Source organism: Triturus cristatus, chromosome 8 (assembly GCF_964204655.1).
Source record: "Triturus cristatus chromosome 8, aTriCri1.1, whole genome shotgun sequence".
Classification (NCBI taxonomy): domain Eukaryota; kingdom Metazoa; phylum Chordata; class Amphibia; order Caudata; family Salamandridae; genus Triturus; species Triturus cristatus.
The window spans coordinates 30,544,542-30,563,711 of NC_140591.1; the positions used below are offsets into that span (position 1 = coordinate 30,544,542).

A 19,170-nucleotide genomic window follows, 5' to 3' on the forward strand; every position below is an offset into this window, starting at 1 on the left:
TGAAGGCCACCACTGAACCCAATTGTTCTCCACAGGTTGACCGAAGAATATAATCTCGGTTTTGTTGGGATTGCACTTAAACTGATTCTGCTTCAGCCATTTAAAAACATTGGTGAGGCAGGATTTAATTGCATCCCCATCAAAATCCTCCCCTTTCTGGCATGAAAAAATCAGTTGCGTATCATCAGCATAAGAGACAATTTTTGCGCCATGTGCCTCTGCTAATGATGCTAGTGGTGACGGATCACTGACATAATATCGACTACAAAAATATAGACTTACAAAAATATCGATGCCAAAATATAGAATGCCAAAATATCGAAGTCCTATCTCCAAACAGGAAATTACAAAAATATCGAATCCAAAATATCGTTGTAAATAATATAGTCAGTCAAAATATCGAATTTTTTAAATGTTTTAAAAGTAATGTTAAATTAATTAAATAATACATATAATTAACTGACACATACTTAAAAATACTTAAATAACAGTAAACTTAATGAATAATTAAAGTAAGTAAAAAAAAAAATTTAATACATATATCTTAACGTGATATTAATTAAAAATATTCTATATTTTCTGTGTAGGATAGCGGGCGCGTAAAATTTACTATTACCACTCCAGTAAGTGCAATAGTAGGGAAAGCGTTGCATAGCGGGAGGGTAAAAATTACTATTCCCACTCCAGAGAATGCAACAATAGGGAAAGCGTTGGATAGCTGGAGGGTAAAAATTACTATTCCCACTCCAGAGAGTGCAACAGTAGGGAAAGCATTGGATAGCGGGAGGGTAACATTTACTATTCCCACTCCAGTGAGTGCAACAGTAGGGAAAGCGTTGGATAGCGTAGGGGTAAAAATTACTATTCCCACTCCAGAGAGTGCAACAGTAGGGAAAGCGTTGGATAGCGGGAGGGTAAAAATTACTATTCCCACTCCAGAGAGTGCAACAGTAGGGAAAGCGTTGGATAGCGGGAGGGTAAAAATTACTATTCCCACTCCAGAGAGTGCAATAATAGGGAAAACATTGGATAGCGTAGGGGTAAAAATTACTATTCCCACTCCAGAGAGTGCAACAGTAGGGAAAGCGTTGGATAGCGGGAGGGTAACATTTACTATTCCCACTCCAGTGAGTGCAACAGTAGGGAAAGCGTTGGATAGCGTAGGGGTAAAAATTACTATTCCCACTCCAGAGAGTGCAACAGTAGGAAAAGCGTTGGATAGCGGGATGGTAACATTTACTATTCCCACTCCAGTGAGTGCAACAGTAGGAAAAGCGTTGGATAGCGTAGGGGTAAAAATTACTATTCCCACTCCAGAGAGTGCAACAGTAGGGAAAGCGTTGGATAGCGGGAGGGTAAAAATTACTATTCCCACTCCAGAGAGTGCAACAGTAGGGAAAGCGTTGGATAGCGGGAGGTTAACATTTACTATTCCCACTCCAGTGAGTGCAACAGTAGGGAAAGCGTTGGATAGCGTAGGGGTAAAAATTACTATTCCCACTCCAGAGAGTGCAACAGTAGGGAAAGCGTTGGATAGCGGGAGGGTAACATTTACTATTCCCACTCCAGTGAGTGCAACAGTAGGGAAAGCGTTGGATAGCGTAGGGGTAAAAATTACTATTCCCACTCCAGAGAGTGCAACAGTAGGGAAAGCGTTGGATAGCGGGAGTGTCAAATTTACTATTCCCACTCCAGTGACTGCAACAGTAGGGAAAGCGTTGGATAGCGTAGGGGTAAAAATTACTATTCCCACTCAAGTAAGTGCAATAGTAGAGAACATAATAAATGTATTTTTATTTTTAAATTAATTAATTATTAATACAAAAACAAGTATTACAATTAATTACCAATCACACAAGAATTGATTATTTATTAATACCAATACATTTTTGTTTAATTAATTAACAATTAATAATTAATTAACAAACAATTGTTTTTCAATAACAAACATTAATAAATGCAAATAATACCAATTAATAATTAATTTATAATATATTAATTAAGGATATACACAAATTATTTAAAGAATTATTTTTTTCCAATTATATTACTTCCCACCATATTCCCGTATAAACACAATACCCACTACAAATATTAATTGAATACAATTAACATAATTATCAATTTACCTATTAATACTAATTAATTACCAATTAATACTAATTATTTACCAATTAATAATTAATCAACAACCAATTAATTTGCAATACCAATTAATAATTAACTAATAACAATTAAATTACTTCCCACCCTATTCCCCTATAAACCCACAACCCGCTACAGAAGTAAAATGCAAAATTAAATTAAAGATATATTAATTAACAATATACACAAATAAATTAAATAATTATTTATTTACAATTATATTACTTGCCACCATATTCCCCTATAAACACACTGCCCGCTACAAATATTAAATGAATACAATTAACATAATTATCAATTAAACAATTAATACAAATTAATTACCAATTAATACTAATTATTTACCAATTAATAATTAATCAACAACCAATTAATTTGCAATACCAATTAATAATTAACTAATAACAATTAAATTACTTCCCACCCTATTCCCCTATAAACCCACTACCCGCTACAGAAGTAAAACGCAAAATTAAATTAAAAATAATTAATCATTCCTATAAATTATTATTTAATAATCTATAATTAAATTACTTCCCACCCTATTCCCCTATAAACCCACAACCCGCTACAGAAGTAAAACGCAAAATTAAATTAAAAATTATTAATAATTCCTAAAAATTATTATTTAATGTACTATAATTAAATTACTTCCCACCCTACTCCCCTATAAACCCACAACCCGCTACGGAATTAAATTACAAAAAAATAAAAAAACATAAAATTCAATAATTTAAAAATATTCTAACATACATTCCAATAATAATACATACTTTTAACACATATACTAACACTTACAACACTATAAAAAATTCGATATTTTTAACAACTATATTATGACTGTCGATATTACTTACTTCTATATTATTGCAATCGATATTTCTTACCTGTTTTTCGATATTCTTCACCACTATATTTTTGCAAGTCGATATTCTGTCCATTCGATATTTAAAACTCGATATTCTGGCTACTCGATATTTTTTTTTCGATATTATGTCTAGTTACCAGTGGTGACATGTACAGATTGAATAGAGACTCCCACCTTTATGTTTGGCATTGTGGCTGAGAAAGGAGGAGTCCAGATGACCTGTTCCCTATGTTCCAAGAAGGATGTAATCCATGCTAATGCATTCCTTTCTATGCCCATGTTATTTAGTCTGTTTAAGAGCATCCCATGGGGCACCATATTGAATGCCGCCAACAGATCTAACAGGATCAGAATTGCTCTTCCCCCATCATCTAGCTAATCTTTGAGGTGTTCAGTCACTTCTAGCAGGGCAGATTCAGTGCTGTAGTTCAATCACTCAATCAATCATTGGCATTTATAAAGCGCGCTACTCACCCGTAAGGGTCTCAAGGCGCTGGGGGGAGGGGGTTATTGCTCGTACAGCTAGGTCTTGAGCTGCCTTCTGAAGGAGAGGTGGTCCTGTGTTAAGCGGAGATGGCTGGGGAGAGAGATCCAGGTCTTCGCTGCGAGGTAGGAAAAAGATTTGCCTCCGGCGGTGGCTTTGCGGATGCGGGGGACGGCTGCCAGGGCTTGTCCGGTCGATCGCAGGGTGCGGGTGGGTATGTAGAAGGAGACGCGGTGGTTGATGAGTTTGGGTCCTTGGTTGTGAAGGGCTTTGTGTGCATGGGTGAGGAGTCTGAACGTGATCCTCTTGCTGACTGGGAGCCAGTGAAGCTTTTCCAGGTGTCCGGAGATGTGGTGGTGGCTCGGGACGTCCAGGATGAGGCGTGCGGCGGCGTTCTGGATTCGTTGGAGTTTCTTCTGTAGTTTGATCGTGGTGCCGGCGTAGAGGGTGTTGCCGTAGTCCAGGCGTCTGGTGACGAGGGCGTGGGTGACGGTCGTCCTTGTGTCGGTTGGGATCCAGTGGAAGATCTTGCGGAGCATGCGAAGGGTGTTGAAGCATGCCGATGTGACTGCGTTGACTTGTCTGGTCATGGAGAGGGAGGAGTCCAGGATGAAGCCCAGGTTGCGGGCGTGGTCGGTGGGTTGGGGAGTGCTGCCTAGGGCGGGGGGCCACCAGGAGTCGTCCCATGCGGTGGGAGTAGGGCCTAGGATGAGGACTTCCGTCTTGTCGGTGTTGAGTTTAAGCCGGCTGTCCGTCATCCAGTCCGCTACTTCCTTCATTCCTTCGTGTAGTCTGGTTCTAGCAGAGGAAGGGTCGTTGGTGAGGGAGAGGATGAGTTGGGTGTCGTCTGCGTAGGAGATGAGGTTGAGTCCGTGTTTGCGTGCGATGTTGGCCAGGGGCGTCATGTAGATGTTGAAGAGGGTAGGGCTGAGGGAGGATCCTTGTGGGACGCCGCAGATGACCTTGGTCGCTGTTGATCTGAAGGGGGGGAGACGGACTCTCTGAGTTCTTCCGGCGAGGAACGAGATGATCCAGTCCAAGGCCTTGCCTCGGATGCCGGCGTTGTTGAGGCGCTGTATCAGGGTGCGGTGGCATACCGTGTCGAAGGCTGCGGAGAGGTCAAGGAGTATGAGGGCCACGGTCTCTCCCTTGTCGGTCAGGGATCTGATGTCGTCCGTGACTGCGATGAGGGCGGTCTCGGTGCTGTGGTTGTCCCTGAAACCGAACTGCGAGGGGTCGAGTGATTCGTTGGTTTCGAGGAAGGTAGTCAGTTGAGTGTTGACGGTTTTCTCAATAACCTTTGATGGGAACGGGAGGAGAGAGATGAGTCGGAAGTTCTTGAGGTCTGTGGGGTCTGCTGTCGGCTTCTTGAGGAGGGCGTTGAGTTCGGCGTGTTTCCAGCTCTCGGGGAAGGTGGCGGTGGTGAAGGATGTGTTGATGATGTCTCGGAGATGGGGGGCGATGATGTTGCCGGCTTTGTTGAAGATGTGGTGGGGGCATGGGTCGGCGGGTGATCCTGAGTGGATGGAGTTCATCGTGCGGGTGGTTTCCTCGGTGGTGATCGGGTTCCAGGCATGGATGGTGGTGCTGTGGGGGGTAGGTTCTGGTGGTGGGTTCGCCTTTGTTGTGGTGAAGCTGTTGTAGATGTAGGTGATTTTGTGGTGGAAGAAGGCTGCGAGGGAGTCGCAGAGGTCTTGTGAGGGGGTGATGGCGTTGTTTTCGGCGTCGGGGTTCTTTGCTGTTGTGGGAGTTGTTGTCAAGTCTGTCTTTGAAGGAAGATTTTCTTGCGGCGCGGAGGAGTTGGTGGTGTTTCCGGGTGGCGTTTTTGAGGGCTGACATGTTCTTGTCGGTCTGGTCGAGGCGCCAGGTTTTCTCGAAGGTGCGGCATCGTTTTTTGGAGTCCTTGAGGGTGGAGTTAAACCAGGAGCTTCTTTTGTGGTTGGCTCCGTTCGCTCGGGTCTTCAGGGGAGCCAGGATGTTAGCGCAGTCGGAGATCCAGCTCGTGAGGTTGTTGGCTGCTTCGTTGGGGTCTGAGGTGCTGGTGGGCGGGTTCTGGGAGAGAGCTGATGTGAGTTGGTCGGCGGTGATTCGGTTCCATTGTCTTCTCGGTGGTTGTTGAGCGTGGTGGTGGGTTGTGGTTTTCCTGTAGCTGAAGTAGACGCAGCTGTGGTCCGTCCAGGAGAGTTTGGTGGTGTGGTTAAAGGAGATGTGTTTGCTGGAGGAGAAGATGGGGTCGAGTGTGTGTCCGGCGTAGTGGGTGGGGGTGTTGACCACTTGCTTGAGTTCGAGGTTGGAGAGGTTGTCCAGTAGGGTGGTGGTGTTGTTGTCGTTGTAGTTCTCCAGGTGGAAGTTGAGGTCTCCCAGGAGGATGTAGTCGGCGGAGGGGAGGGCGTGTGGGCTGACGAAGTCTCCAATGTCTTCGCTGAAATTGGTGCGTGGTCCGGGGGGTCTGTAGTTAGCCCTAAACCCAGATTGCGTGGGGTGTAGGAGATTATGTTCCTCCATGTACTCCGTAAATACCCTGTTAACATGTTTCTCTACTACCTTGGCAAAAGCAGGGAGAAGGGAAATTGGTCTATAGTTATTTGGATTGTTGGGGTCTGCGTTAGGTTTCTTCAGGAGAGGCAAGATTTCGCCTGCTTCCAGACCAAAGGCATGACACCAGTTACCAATGAGGAGTTGAGAACCTCATTGACTGGCACGTTTAAGGTGGCTGCTAGTGCCGGTATCAGTTTAGCAGGACATGCATCAGTAGGTGATCCTGACTTGATACCCGAAAGATAAGTGAGTGAGTCTTCCAGTTTGATGACGGGGAATTATGACAGTGATGGCCTTTGTAAAAGTACCTTCGGGGAAGAGCAGAAAGACACATTGCACCTGTGAGTAGTGGGAGGGTGTGATTTCTTCCATCTTCGAGGAGAATGACTGTTGGGTCGCCTTTATTGTATCATGAAGAGAGCAGGCCACATGCCTTGCCCAATCGGCTGATGGTGGTGCTACTTTGATCTCTGCTTTAGGGTTTGTGAAAGATTTAACAACTTAAAAAATGTCCTTGCCTCTGTTGTTAGTATTAGCAATTCTACCTTCAAAATAACTCATTTTGGCCCTCCTTACTAATTTGTGGTGATCTTTTAGCTCTTCGTGTTTCAACTGTGAAGTATTTCCCTCCCACCACTACCATGGTCCTCCCATCCAATGTAAATGTGGACGGACTATAGTTTATCGATGGCGGAGATTACTATGAATTGGTTATTTGTCTGCCCACCTAATTAGTGATAACTAAGGGTCTAATTTAGATGTTGGTAGACAGGGAATTCCGGATCAACGACGACGGATTCCCCTCCCCACCAATACTATGGTACTCCCATCCAATTTAAATGTGGACAGACCATAGTTTGTCGATGGAGGAGACTACTACGAGTTTGTTACTTGTCTGCCCAACTAATTTAGATGGGCAGACATGTCGTCATTTTTCAATGCCCTTCACTGCCAGACAAACCTGGTGGAAAGTGGCATTGAAAAATGCTCAATGCCCCCCTCACCATGGGAAGGTGCTCCTATGGCGAGGGGTGCATTTTTAATTTTCAAAAAGAAAATCCTGCTTTGGGATTTTCTTTTTGAAATTAAAAGAGTTTTTTTTTACTTTGCTGTATGGCCCCATCATGTTTGATGAAATTGTTCAGCACAGTTAAAATGCATTGTCATGAACCACCCTGATGGCAATTCCTGCCAATGCTTGAAATGTCCCCCGGCCCAAAATTTGGCAGTCTGACCTCCATCAGGGCAAAGGAATAATTTACTCAATCTCCCTCACGCATTTGTGGTCTGAAGGCCCAATATTAAATCGGGCACTACGTTATATTTGGATATGTGCTTTTTCCATGCCACCAAAATATTTTATGTGAATTAGTTGGGGGTAGTAGAAAGTTAGTCTATTTTCAAACTTAGTGCAGGAAAATAGCCACACCCTGTACAGATTTTATTAAAATGATGATCTCACAGTGTAGCTTTGCTTATGCTATTGAGGGAGGAGGGTATCATTCCTGAATACATTGGTGAGTTAGCAACCTTCAATATAAAGTACTTCTGCCACTGCACTGAAATGGTCTCACCTGCTGTGGATTCCCTTGTGCCAATGAAGACGCGAGTCTCACATTTGGTGCACTACAATGACCTCACTCCTATGTGTAAAACTCTTTTATATGTTAACTGCAGACAGATATCTCTTGTCTCACGTATACAGGCCTCCTATATAGACACTTTGTTTTGTTGGAGTATTGGGCTTTTCAGTGAAGCTTTTCCACACTAAGAGCAGGGTATGGACCCATCCTGTGTGTTATTTTGTGCTGTAGAAGCTATACCTTTCTATAAGCATCTTCTCACATGCACTGAAAGGATTCACTCTTCTATGTAATCACAAAGGATTTATAAGAATTAATGTTTAATGTAAATGTTTCCCATACTCATAGCAGTGATATCACCTCATTTCTGTTTGTGCTATTTGGTGCTTTTGCAGCTATGACTTTAGACTAAAGCTGTTCTTGAAAGGAGTATACTGTAGGGCATCATCCTATGTGGATTCTGTGCTTCTCTCCACTGTGTGTGTGTGATCTCTGGGGACATAGATAATATGAATTTTCAGTAAAGCATTTCTCACACTTAGTGCAACGTTATGGTCTCACTCATGTGAGGCATTTGGTGATGTTGAAGACTTGTCAGTTAATTAAGTTCTTTTCCCAGGGCTTCATGTTTTGTGTAGACCCTCAGGTAACATTTAAGGGCTGCTTTGGGTGCAAACCGCTTTTCACATTCATGGCAGTGAGAAGCTTTGCTCCTGTGTGGACTCCCAGGTGTTTTTGAAGATTGCACTTTTGAGTAAAGCTCTTCTCACACATGGTGCATTGAAAGGGCCTCACCCCCGAGTGGGTTCTTTGATGCTTTAAAAGATGTGGCTTTTGAGTGAAACTTTTTTCACACTCCCTGCAGTGGTAGGGCCTCTCTCCTGTGTGTGTTCTTTGATGTATAAGAAGATGTACCTTTTGAGTAAAGTTCTTCTTGCATACAGTGCAATGAAATGCCCTGAAACCTGTGTGGATTCTTTGGTGAGTAAGAAGATTTTGCTTTTGAGTAAAGCTCTTCTCACAGGCATTGCAGTAATAGCGCTTTACTCCTGTGTGCAACTTCTGTTGTGTTGGATGACTTGACTTTCCTGCAAAGATGATTTGACACTCAGTGCAGCGGTAAGGTCTCAGCTCTGGGTGGATTTTTTGATGCGACTCAAGAAGTGACTTCTCGTTAACTCGCTTGTTACACTCAGTGCAGGTGAAATGTCTCTCATTGTTGTAGGTTCTCTCATGTTTTCTTAGTGAATATCTGTGGCAGTCTTTGTTGTTCATACTTCCGATGGTTGACTGCTGCACTGAAGATAAAAAGAAAAGTAAAGTCACACAAGGCAGATGTGTATAATTTTTTCAGTTTAAATTGAGTGAATTAGACCAACATGGACCTTATAAACATGCACAAGAGTGTAAATTTCATCTATATACATTCAGCTGCAAAAAACATTTTTAAAAATGATGCCAGAGGCAAAGCCACCATTACATTATTTAAAGCAAGTAGATAGTCTATTGCTGCGCGAAAGGTCCTTGTAGAGTTTGCTTTAAATAAAGCTTGCAGATAAATATCTGGAAGTTGCAAAAGCCTATCATAATTTTGGCTCTGCTCTCCGGCCTTCCTCAATGAGATTGTAAAGCATTTCTTACTTATTTATAATTTATAATGTATGAAGATACACTTATTTGATCACCTTGCACTTCCACCATGGCACTATGCATTTGGCGATCAGTGAATGGGTCGAGGAATTTTTATAATTGAAAGTAGAATAATTATTATCAAGCGGTGCATATTTAAAATTGTGAGTGTTGTATTTTTAAAAAGCATCTAAGATGTTCTGCTTTTAAAGTAAAAAAATGTGTTAACTACTTATGACCTCTAAAAGAACAGTCACAATGTTTACATTCCTCAAAGTTGGATCTAAAAATGCTTGAGTAATAATACAGGTAAGACAATGTGCATTCTGAGTAAAAATTGGTCTAGACATAAGGTCTGAAATGATGTCAAGTATTGTGATATTCCTAAAACATTTTTTCTTTCTGACCACATCTCAGAAGGTTTTTTGGTTTGGGCATATTCCATATCAAATGTAGCAGAATTAAACATAGTATTTCCTTTAAAAGACATTTATTTACGCAGAGGGACGATTTGAGTAATTTCATGTTCAAGTCCAGCTATCTTTAGATATTAACTATGTAATTGGTTTAAGATAAGAATAAGACCACTAGCAATTGTCACTGCATAGTTTTTTTTAAATATGGTCTTGAATAGAAGTTACTCAATTTTTGCTAAATTATTAAAAAACAAAACTGAACGCAGGAGTTGTTTTAAGTGGCTCTGGGGCCAATTCTATACAAACAACAACCCAAGATGGCAAACCCAGTGATCTTTTTAATATTTTCCCCTTGATACTTATACCTTAAGGATAAATTACTTACATGTAATCCTAGTTCTCTTCCAGGGGTATCCTCATCAAAGTCATAAGCACTGAATATTCCCACCCATGTGTGGGGACCCCGGAAATAGTAAAAAAATTATATATGAAAACATATATATACAGGTCTATATATATACACATATATCATTTTTCCTCATCCAAATGCAGTCCCCATAGAGAAGGCTAAACAATGCAATAATAAACAAATAAATAACATCTTTTGCAATCCCATATTACTTATATATACATATAGACCGCAGGAAGGCAAGTATCACTTGAACTCCTTTTAATGAGTAGAGTCATGAAAGAAAAGCTGCAAAAAAGCAAGCATTGTTAGCCTGCAGGCTGCATTGGAAACCAATAGCATAGAAAATGAACGCAAATGCACACAAAAAACTGGCACCGTGCCTTTAAGGCAGCCATGACTCCTAGCTTCCCATCATGCCTCAGGGGTGTCAGTTAGGTCAGTTGTTCTTTGCGGAGACCTGAAGGTCAGGGCACAAAGATATAGCCTAACAATACCACCGTTTCATTTGCCTGGGGAGGCGGGTTGGTTGCTTATGACTTTGATGAGGATACCCCTGGAAGAGAACTAGGATTACAGGTAAGTAACTTATCGTTCTCTTCCAGGGGATCCTCATCAATAGTCATAAGCACTGAATAGAATAGCAAGCCCATCCTCCGCCTGCGGGCAAATGAGAAGGAATGACCCAACAGAAAAACAGTATTAATCAGTGTTGAAACAGATTCCTCAAGGAGGCCTGGCCTACTTGGGTGTCTGTTCTGGTATCCAAATCAAGACAATAGTGCCTTGTAAAAGTATGTATAGATCTCCAAGTGGCTGCTTTACAGATCTCAGAAATTTGTACATTGTTGAGGAAAGCAGCTGGAGCAGCTTTCCCCTAGTGGAATGCGCTTTTGGTCTAGACCAAAGTGGCTTCTGTGCTAACCGATAAGCCAGTTTGATACATGACACTATCCACCTGGAAATGGAACGTTTAGAGGCTGGAAAACCTGTTCTGATCGAACCGTAATTGATAAACAGTTGATCAGTCGTCCTGATTGATTTAGACCTGTCCAAGTAGAATTTTAAAACTCTTTTCAGGTCTAAGGAATGAAGAACCAAAGGAAATGATGGACGGAGTGTTGAACATTGCAAGCACTCACCCCCAGTCAACTGATCTGGGTTTAATCCACCACCGTTCTTTAGCCCACTCTGCCACCCCAGTTCAGACATGGCCATATGCAAATCAGTCTGACCCAGTGCCTCATGGGAACAGTCCAGCCCGAACTGCCAAGCCATGTCTTCCCTGGACCGGAAACAAGCTTCCTAGGACCGGTTTCTGGCATTTCAGCCGTCTTCAGCCAGGCTTGCTTGAATCCAGTGGCAAAGTGAGCAAGGGACTCACGTCTGAGCATACCCTGCCAACTTATGGCGAACAAAGCAAAACCAAAGGAAATGATGGACGGAGTGTTGAACATTGCAAGCACTCACCCCCAGTCAACTGATCTGGGTTTAATCCACCACCGTTCTTTAGCCCACTCTGCCACCCCAGTTCAGACATGGCCATATGCAAATCAGTCTGACCCTGTGCCTCATGGGAACAGTCCAGCCCGAACTGCCAAGCCATGTCTTCCCTGGACCGGAAACAAGCTTTCTAGGACCGGTTTCTGGCATTTCAGCCGTCTTCAGCCAGGCTTGCTTGAATCCAGTGGCAAAGTGAGCAAGGGACTCACGTCTGAGCATACCCTGCCAACTTATGGCGAACAAAGCAAAACCAAAGGAAATGATGGACGGAGTGTTGAACATTGCAAGCACTCGCCCCCAGTCAACTGATCTGGGTTTAATCCACCACCGTTCTTTAGCCCACTCTGCCACTCCAGTTCAGACATGGCCATATGCAAATCAGTCTGACCCTGTGCCTCATGGGAACAGTCCAGCCCGAACTGCCAAGCCATGTCTTCCATGGACCGGAAACAAGCTTCCTAGGACCGGTTTCTGGCATATCAGCCGTCTTCAGCCAGGCTTGCTTGAATCCAGTGGCAAAGTGAGCAAGGGACTCACGTCTGAGCATACCCTGCCAACTTATGGCGAACAAAGCAAAACCAAAGGAAATGATGGACGGGGTGTTGAACATTGCAAGCACTCACCCCCAGTCAACTGATCTGGGTTTAATCCACCACCGTTCTTTAGCCCACTCTGCCACCACAGTTCAGACATGGCCATATGCAAATCAGTCTGACCCTGTGCCTCATGGGAACAGTCCAGCCCGAACTGCCAAGCCATGTCTTCCCTGGACCGGAAACAAGCTTCCTAGGACCGGTTTCTGGCATTTCAGCCGTCTTCAGCCAGGCTTGCTTGAATCCTGTGGCAAAGTGAGCAAGGGACTCACGTCTGAGCATACCCTGCCAACTTATGGCGAACAAAGCAAAACCAAAGGAAATGATGGACGGAGTGTTGAACATTGCAAGCACTCACCCCCAGTCAACTGATCTGGGTTTAATCCACCACCGTTCTTTAGCCCACTCTGCCACCCCAGTTCAGACATGGCCATATGCAAATCAGTCTGACCCTGTGCCTCATGGGAACAGTCCAGCCCGAACTGCCAAGCCATGTCTTCCCTGGACCGGAAACAAGCTTCCTAGGACCGGTTTCTGGCATTTCAGCCGTCTTCAGCCAGGCTTGCTTGAATCCAGTGGCAAAGTGAGCAAGGGACTCACGTCTGAGCATACCCTGCCAACTTATGTCGAACAAAGCAAAACCAAAGGAAATGATGGACGGAGTGTTGAACATTGCAAGCACTCACCCCCAGTCAACTGATCTAGGTTTAATCCACCACCGTTCTTTAGCCCACTCTGCCACCCCAGTTCAGACATGGCCATATGCAAATCAGTCTGACTGGAATGAAGAGCCCTCTCAGCTGGCATAGAGGGATTAGGAAAAAAGTTGGTAAAGAAATTGTTTGGTTGACGTGAAAATCCGACACCACCTTCGGGAGAAAGGAGGGGTGGGTTCTCAACACAGCTCTATTGAGATGGAAGACAGTGTATGGTTCTTTGGAGCAGAGAGCCTGGATCTCGCTCACTCTGCGAGCTGAGGTAATCGCCACGAGGAATGCCACCTTCCACGTAAGGTGTTGCAGTGATGCTTTGTGGATTGGCTCAAAAGGGGGATCCATCAATTTAGAAAGAACCAGGTTTAGCTCCCAGGGAGATGAAGGAGTCCGAACCGGAGGGTAAACCTTCTTCAGACCCTGTAAGAAATCCTTTACTACCTGCAGTTGAAAAAAGGAAGGCTGAGAAGGGGAATGCCTATACGCTGTAATGGCAGCTAGGTGCACTTTAATGGAAGATAATTTCAGGCCTGCCTTAGCTAAATGAAGCAGGTAGGGCAAAAGCACTTCTTCCTGTCCCTTGGTAGGACTACAATTATTCTGTATACACCAAACATAAGAACATTTCCAGTTACAAGCAAAGAAATGCCTTGTGGAGGGTCTTCTAGCCTCTTTCAAGATGGTCATGCAGTCCTGAGACCTAAATGACCATACTGGAGGACCTCAGGAGCCATGCTGCCAAGTTCAGTGAGGTAAGGTTGGGATTCATCTTGGACAGCAGGTCCAGTCTACACGGCAGTCTCCTGTGTGGAAGTTCTGACAGGTGTAGAAGGTCTGGGTACCACCACTGCCTTGGCCAGTCCGGAGCAATCAGAATCATCCTCACCTCTGAGTGGGAGAACTTTGTTACAACCTTCGGGAAGAGTGAAAGAGGAGGAAAGGCGTACACAAATGCCCCATACCAGCTGATCAAAAAGGCATTCCCTTTCGACTCTGGTCGGTAGTATCTCGAGGTGAAGTCTCGGCATTTTTGTTTGTGTCGTCTGCAAACAGGTCGATGGCTGGACGACCCCATTCGCTGAAGATGCTTTCGACAACTTTGTCGTTTAGGACCCAGTCCTGCTGGTCCTCGAAGTGCCGACTGAGAGCGTCTGCTTGTGAATTCTGCTCTCCTGGCAGATGAATCGCAGTTATTGATAGATTCCTCGCAAGGAGCCAATGCCAGGGAGCTTGGGCTTCCAGAGATAGGGACCTCGACCGAGATCCTCCCTGCTTGTTCAGATAGTACATGGAAGTTGTATTGTCCATCTGAACCAGAATGGATTTGGTCTGAATCGAAGGGAGGAAGGCTTTGAGAGCCAGATACACTGCTCTCAGCTCCAGCATGTTGTACAACTGCTCTTTTGCTGACTAACGACCCTGACTCTGAAGAGATCATGTGAGCTCCCCATCCCAGGAGGGAGGTATCCGTGATCAATGACTGAGAGGGAGGTGTCTGATGGAATGGGATACCTACCTGCAGATTCTCCCGCCGCATCCACCATGGAATTGATGCTCTGGATGATTTCGACAGTTGTATCCTGTCGTCCCACCGAGCAGTTTGTTGATCCCACTTGTTCTCCAGATCCTGCTGCAGAGGACGCATTCTCAGTCTGGCATTCGAGACCAGAAAAATGCAGGAGGCCATCGACATCAGGAGAGAGGCAACCTGACGGACCGAAGGCAAGTCACTGTGTAGAATCTGCTTGCCCTTCAGATTGATAGAAGACAGTCTCTCCTTCGAAGTAAACACTTTTCCTATTGCGGAGTCTATCGTTGACCCCAGATACTGAATTCTTTGTGTGGGCTGCCATGTTGATTTTTTGAAGTTGACCTGGAGACACAGCTGTTGACATAGGTCTAGACATTGTTGAAAATGGTTCCCCACGCTCTGGGGGGAGGGACCCTTCAGAAGCCAGTCGTCGAGATAGGGGTACACAAAGATGCCTCTGCGCCGTAGAGCTGCTGCCACCACCGCCATGCACTTTGTGAACACTCGAGGAGCTGACTTCAACCCGAAGGGTAGTACTTTTAACTGATAATGGGTCGATCCCACCAGAAAACACAGGAATTTTCTGTGAAGTGGACTGACCGGGACATGGAAGTATGCATCTTGCAGGTCCAGCGAACACATCCAATCTCCCTGCCGCAGATGTGGATATATTTGATGGAGAGCCAGCATGCAAAACTTCTCCTTTTTGATGGATTTGTTGAGAGTCCGAAGATCCAGAATAGGGCTGTATTCTGCCTTCCGACCTTTTTTCTTCACCAGTAAGTATCTTGAATATATGCCTCAACCTCGTTGCGATATAGGAACCTCCTCGATGGCTGACTTTCGCAGGAGGATGGTAACTTCCCGTCGCTGTATTTTCATTTGATGACACGTTGTTTTTACTGGAGGAATCGCAGGAGGTCGATGTCGGAAACATAGCTCGTACCCATTCTGCAGCATAGTTAACACCCACTGATCTTTTCTGATCGCACGCCACTCTTCTAGGTGATTGGCAATACTTCCCCCCCCACTGGAGTTGATAACGGGGGTAGCGGGCACTCATTGTTTGGAAGGTGTTTTTGCCGAGGCAGTAGACTGACGAGGGGTTCCTCTTCCTCTGGGGGTGCGACGACCCTGATAGTGAGATCTTAACTGGGTCTGCTGATGATGCTGCCTCTGCCAATGAGTGGTTTAAACCCTCTGGTGGAAGGGCCGCTGATCATACGGCCTGTAACGGCGCTTGAATTCTTTTCTTTTTTCAAGCCCCACCGCCTTCAAGGTTTCCAGCTCCGTCTTCATCCTCGACATCTCTTCATCAGTGTGTGTGCCAAATAAGGATGAGCCTGAGAACAGTAGATTGAGGATTCGAGATTGCGCTTCTGGTTTTAGCGCAGTTAACCGGAGCCAGTATGATCTTCTGGCACATACCCCATGTGCATAGGAGTGTGCTGACAGCGTAGTTCCATCCGCAGGAGCGATGATCACCTGATTTGCTACCAGGCTGCCCTCTAGCAATACCTCCTCAAAGTCTCTGCGGTCCTTTTTTGGCAGCTTTTCCATGAACCTTTGAAGCGAATCCCACAAAGATCTGTTATAGCGCCCTAATAACGCCGAGGCGCTGGAGACTTTGAGCACGGAAGCTGATGTGCCACAGACCTTTCTGCCCCATGAATCCTGTGCTCTGCTCTCCTTGTCAGGTGGAACTGATGAAGAAGATTCCACCCTATTCATTTTCTTAGCAGCAGCGATGATTACAGAATCCGGTGGCGGGTCAGATCTGAGGAATAATGGATCCTCTTGCGGGGATTTATAAGATCCTCGCTGGAGCAGTCTTGAGCGTTGCCGGTGTAAGAAAAACGTCCATCACCGGTTGAAGGAGGCCTGGCACCAATGGCAACAGTGGTCTGGATGCTGATCTCTGATGTAAAGTTTCAAAGATCACAGAGGATGAACTCTGTTGAGTGGGCATAACGATGTTCAGCTTACTTGCCCCCCTAGCTAGAACGTCCTGAAAAGTACTGACGTCATCCACCGGAGAGACCCTCGAAAGTGGACTGCCAGTTAGTCGGTGAATAGTCCCTCTTTGAAGAATCGGTGGAAGAGGGTGAAGTTGTCGGAGATCTGTGCCTTCTCCTTTGATCTCTCGACCTGGATCTTCTTCTTGAGGAGTTTGCAGAAGTATGAGTACGCTCTGGTCACTTGACTATACACTACAATACAATCAGAGGCTCCTGTGGTTAGGCCTTGCACTAGGACGCATTGGGAATTCATGTTTGTTCCACACTCGGATAAAGAATGGCAATATTGCTGCTGCCAGATTGGCATGGCAGACTGTAATTTATTTAGTTTAACTTTCTCCACCAAATATATCACACCCTTTGAAAGCCATGAAATGTAATCCATCACTACCCTCTAATTATGATGTTCCACCCCAAATGCTGATTTTAGATATATAGCATGGGAATGGCAAAGGATCACAGAATAATGTGGGAAACAGCTATCCACAATGATTTATATTAATATATCTCCCCTCTCCTATATGAACATTAATAGAGGAGTCTATCCAGATCCCGCCAAGAGTCTGTCGCTTCACTTCCATAGGCCTGTTTTTCACCAAAAGATGGGTAGCAGGCGCATAGGGGAGAAATAAAGACTCATCAACTAAAACTTGGTTATTAGACCTGACATACTGTAGCAAACAACTATATAATTATAAATATGTCTTTGTGTTCACATATCCTTTCGCCATTGCTGTTTTCTATTTGTATAATGTTCTGAGTGGCACAAGGGTTGCATATGTGTGACGCCAAGGTCCTTCCTGGTCTATCCCCTTCTCCTTGGGTTCTAGGGGTTGCATGTTCATTTTTATGTTAAATCTCTTGCTCTGTCAGTGAGTTTAGCTTTGCTTTATGACAAGAACTTCACATCCCCCATTTGCTCATATTGCCCCTCTAGAAATCGCATTTCATGCTCAAGCTATTTCAAATGAGCCCTAAGAACTCTACTGACCCTGTGTTATTTATTTATACATATTCCTCTTTTATAGGACTTAAAGGATTCCTACACTATTCCAATGGAGACAGGTGCCATGTGAAAGTCCTATTCCTAGCTATGGATGAGATTCCGCCACTTTTGATATGACCAGTCACACTGTTCTGCTAGTGCACCGGTCAAAAATTGGAATCACTGGCTCAGCATACGATCTCCTCTCATCATTCTTGAGGGCAAGAGAGCAGACTGTGGCACTTGGGGAGTTTAACTCGAAATCTTATTACCTTCCCTGTGGGGTCCCTCAGGGGTCAACGCTTAGCCCCACACTTTTCAATATTTGTGGTGCTGCTGGCTAAGCTGATCCACTCTTAGGGTTCACCCAAGTAACATATGCTGATGACATCCAGACTGTGGTTTCAGTCTCGAGCAACATGGAGAATGTTGATGAAAAATGTAATAAATGTATGACTGCCATTGTTAACTGGATGGCTAATAACTATCTGAAGTTAAATTCAGACAAAACAGAGGTTCTCATTTTTGTGAAGGAATCCAGCTTTTGGAATTCTTCATGCTGGCCGCAGGCTCTTGGCTCCCTTACTGAGCCTATCTCCAAGGTAAGAAATCTTGGAGTAGTTTTTGATGTGGAATTGCGTTCATGGAACAAATCAATAAACTGACACATTCCTGCTTCCTGATGCTGAGGTCTCTGAGGAAGGTGCTGCCTTTTGTTCCTATTCAGCTCGAAAAATCAGTGGTTACTGGCTTCCTGTAAAGAAAAGGGTTGCATTCAAGGCACTTTACTTGGCACCTAAGACCCTGCATGGTGCAGAACATGACTATCTTGCACGTAAATTCAGGTGGCATCAACCAAATAGAAGACTGAGATTTGCTGCCTCATATTTAGTCTCTGTCCTCAGGATATAGAATGTTTCTTGGAGTGGGCACAGCTTTGTATATACCACCTGCCAGCTAAGGAATACACTTCCATTACATCTTACAAGTCAGTTAAATCTTTCTAGCTTCTGTGAACAGCCAAACTCCTGGCTGTTTTCCTCATCATTGTAACCACTAAAGTTCCTTGGTTAGTTTGGCTCAGGTTCATGGAGTCCCTGTTTGAGGACGGACAGCTTAGACCATTCCGAAGTCTTATGGATGACTATAATCTTCCCCCAGGGCAATTTCTGCTTCACCGCCAACTACTAGATAGTTACCGGCCATACCAGGACCTCTCAAGGGGGGAACCACACACACACCCAGTTATTCACGCGATTTTACACATGGGGCAGGTCGACATCTAACTACATGGCTCTATAAGGCCATACGAGAGCTGGCCAATAAACCGCTAGTGACCCTACGGGCCATATGGGAGGCTGAAATTGGGCGCGCGCTTCACGAGAAGGAATGGGAGAGGGCCCTGGAGTACCCCAAGAAGGTATCCAGAAATGCACGCTTTAAAAACATTCAATTTTACATACTCCATAGAGCTTATTTGACACCGGCACACCTTCAACGATTCTACCCCGACACGCAGTTCCTTTGCCCCAGATGCCGTGCACAGGATGCAGATTTCCAACACATGTTCTGGAGTTGCTCCATAATCCGAACTTTTTGGCAGCACATCCATACTGCTCTAGGGGACCTCACAGGGATCACATGCATGAACACGTGGGAAGCCAGCGCCCTAGGTATCTTCCGTACACACAAACAACACAAGGTGCAGACTCGCTTCCTCTCCCTGGCGGTGTTGTTAGCCAAACGAAGCATCGC

At 44.6% G+C, this 19,170-nt stretch overlaps 1 protein-coding gene across 4 annotated transcripts in view; it reads right to left on the bottom strand.

Annotated features, from left to right (window-relative positions):
* Positions 1 to 7,921: 7,921 nt before the first annotated feature.
* Positions 7,922 to 19,170, bottom strand: part of LOC146799886 (uncharacterized) — a 461,224-nt gene continuing 449,975 nt past the window's right edge. For 3 of the 4 annotated variants that reach the window (XM_085620820.1, XM_085620817.1, XM_085620818.1), the window contains one exon: positions 7,922 to 8,916. In XM_085620820.1, coding sequence (XP_085476946.1) covers positions 8,261 to 8,916 — 656 coding nt within the window. In that variant the 3' untranslated portion in view covers positions 7,922 to 8,260. The remainder of the gene's footprint in view (positions 8,917 to 19,170) is intronic. The other variant, XM_085620821.1, reaches the window with a different exon arrangement.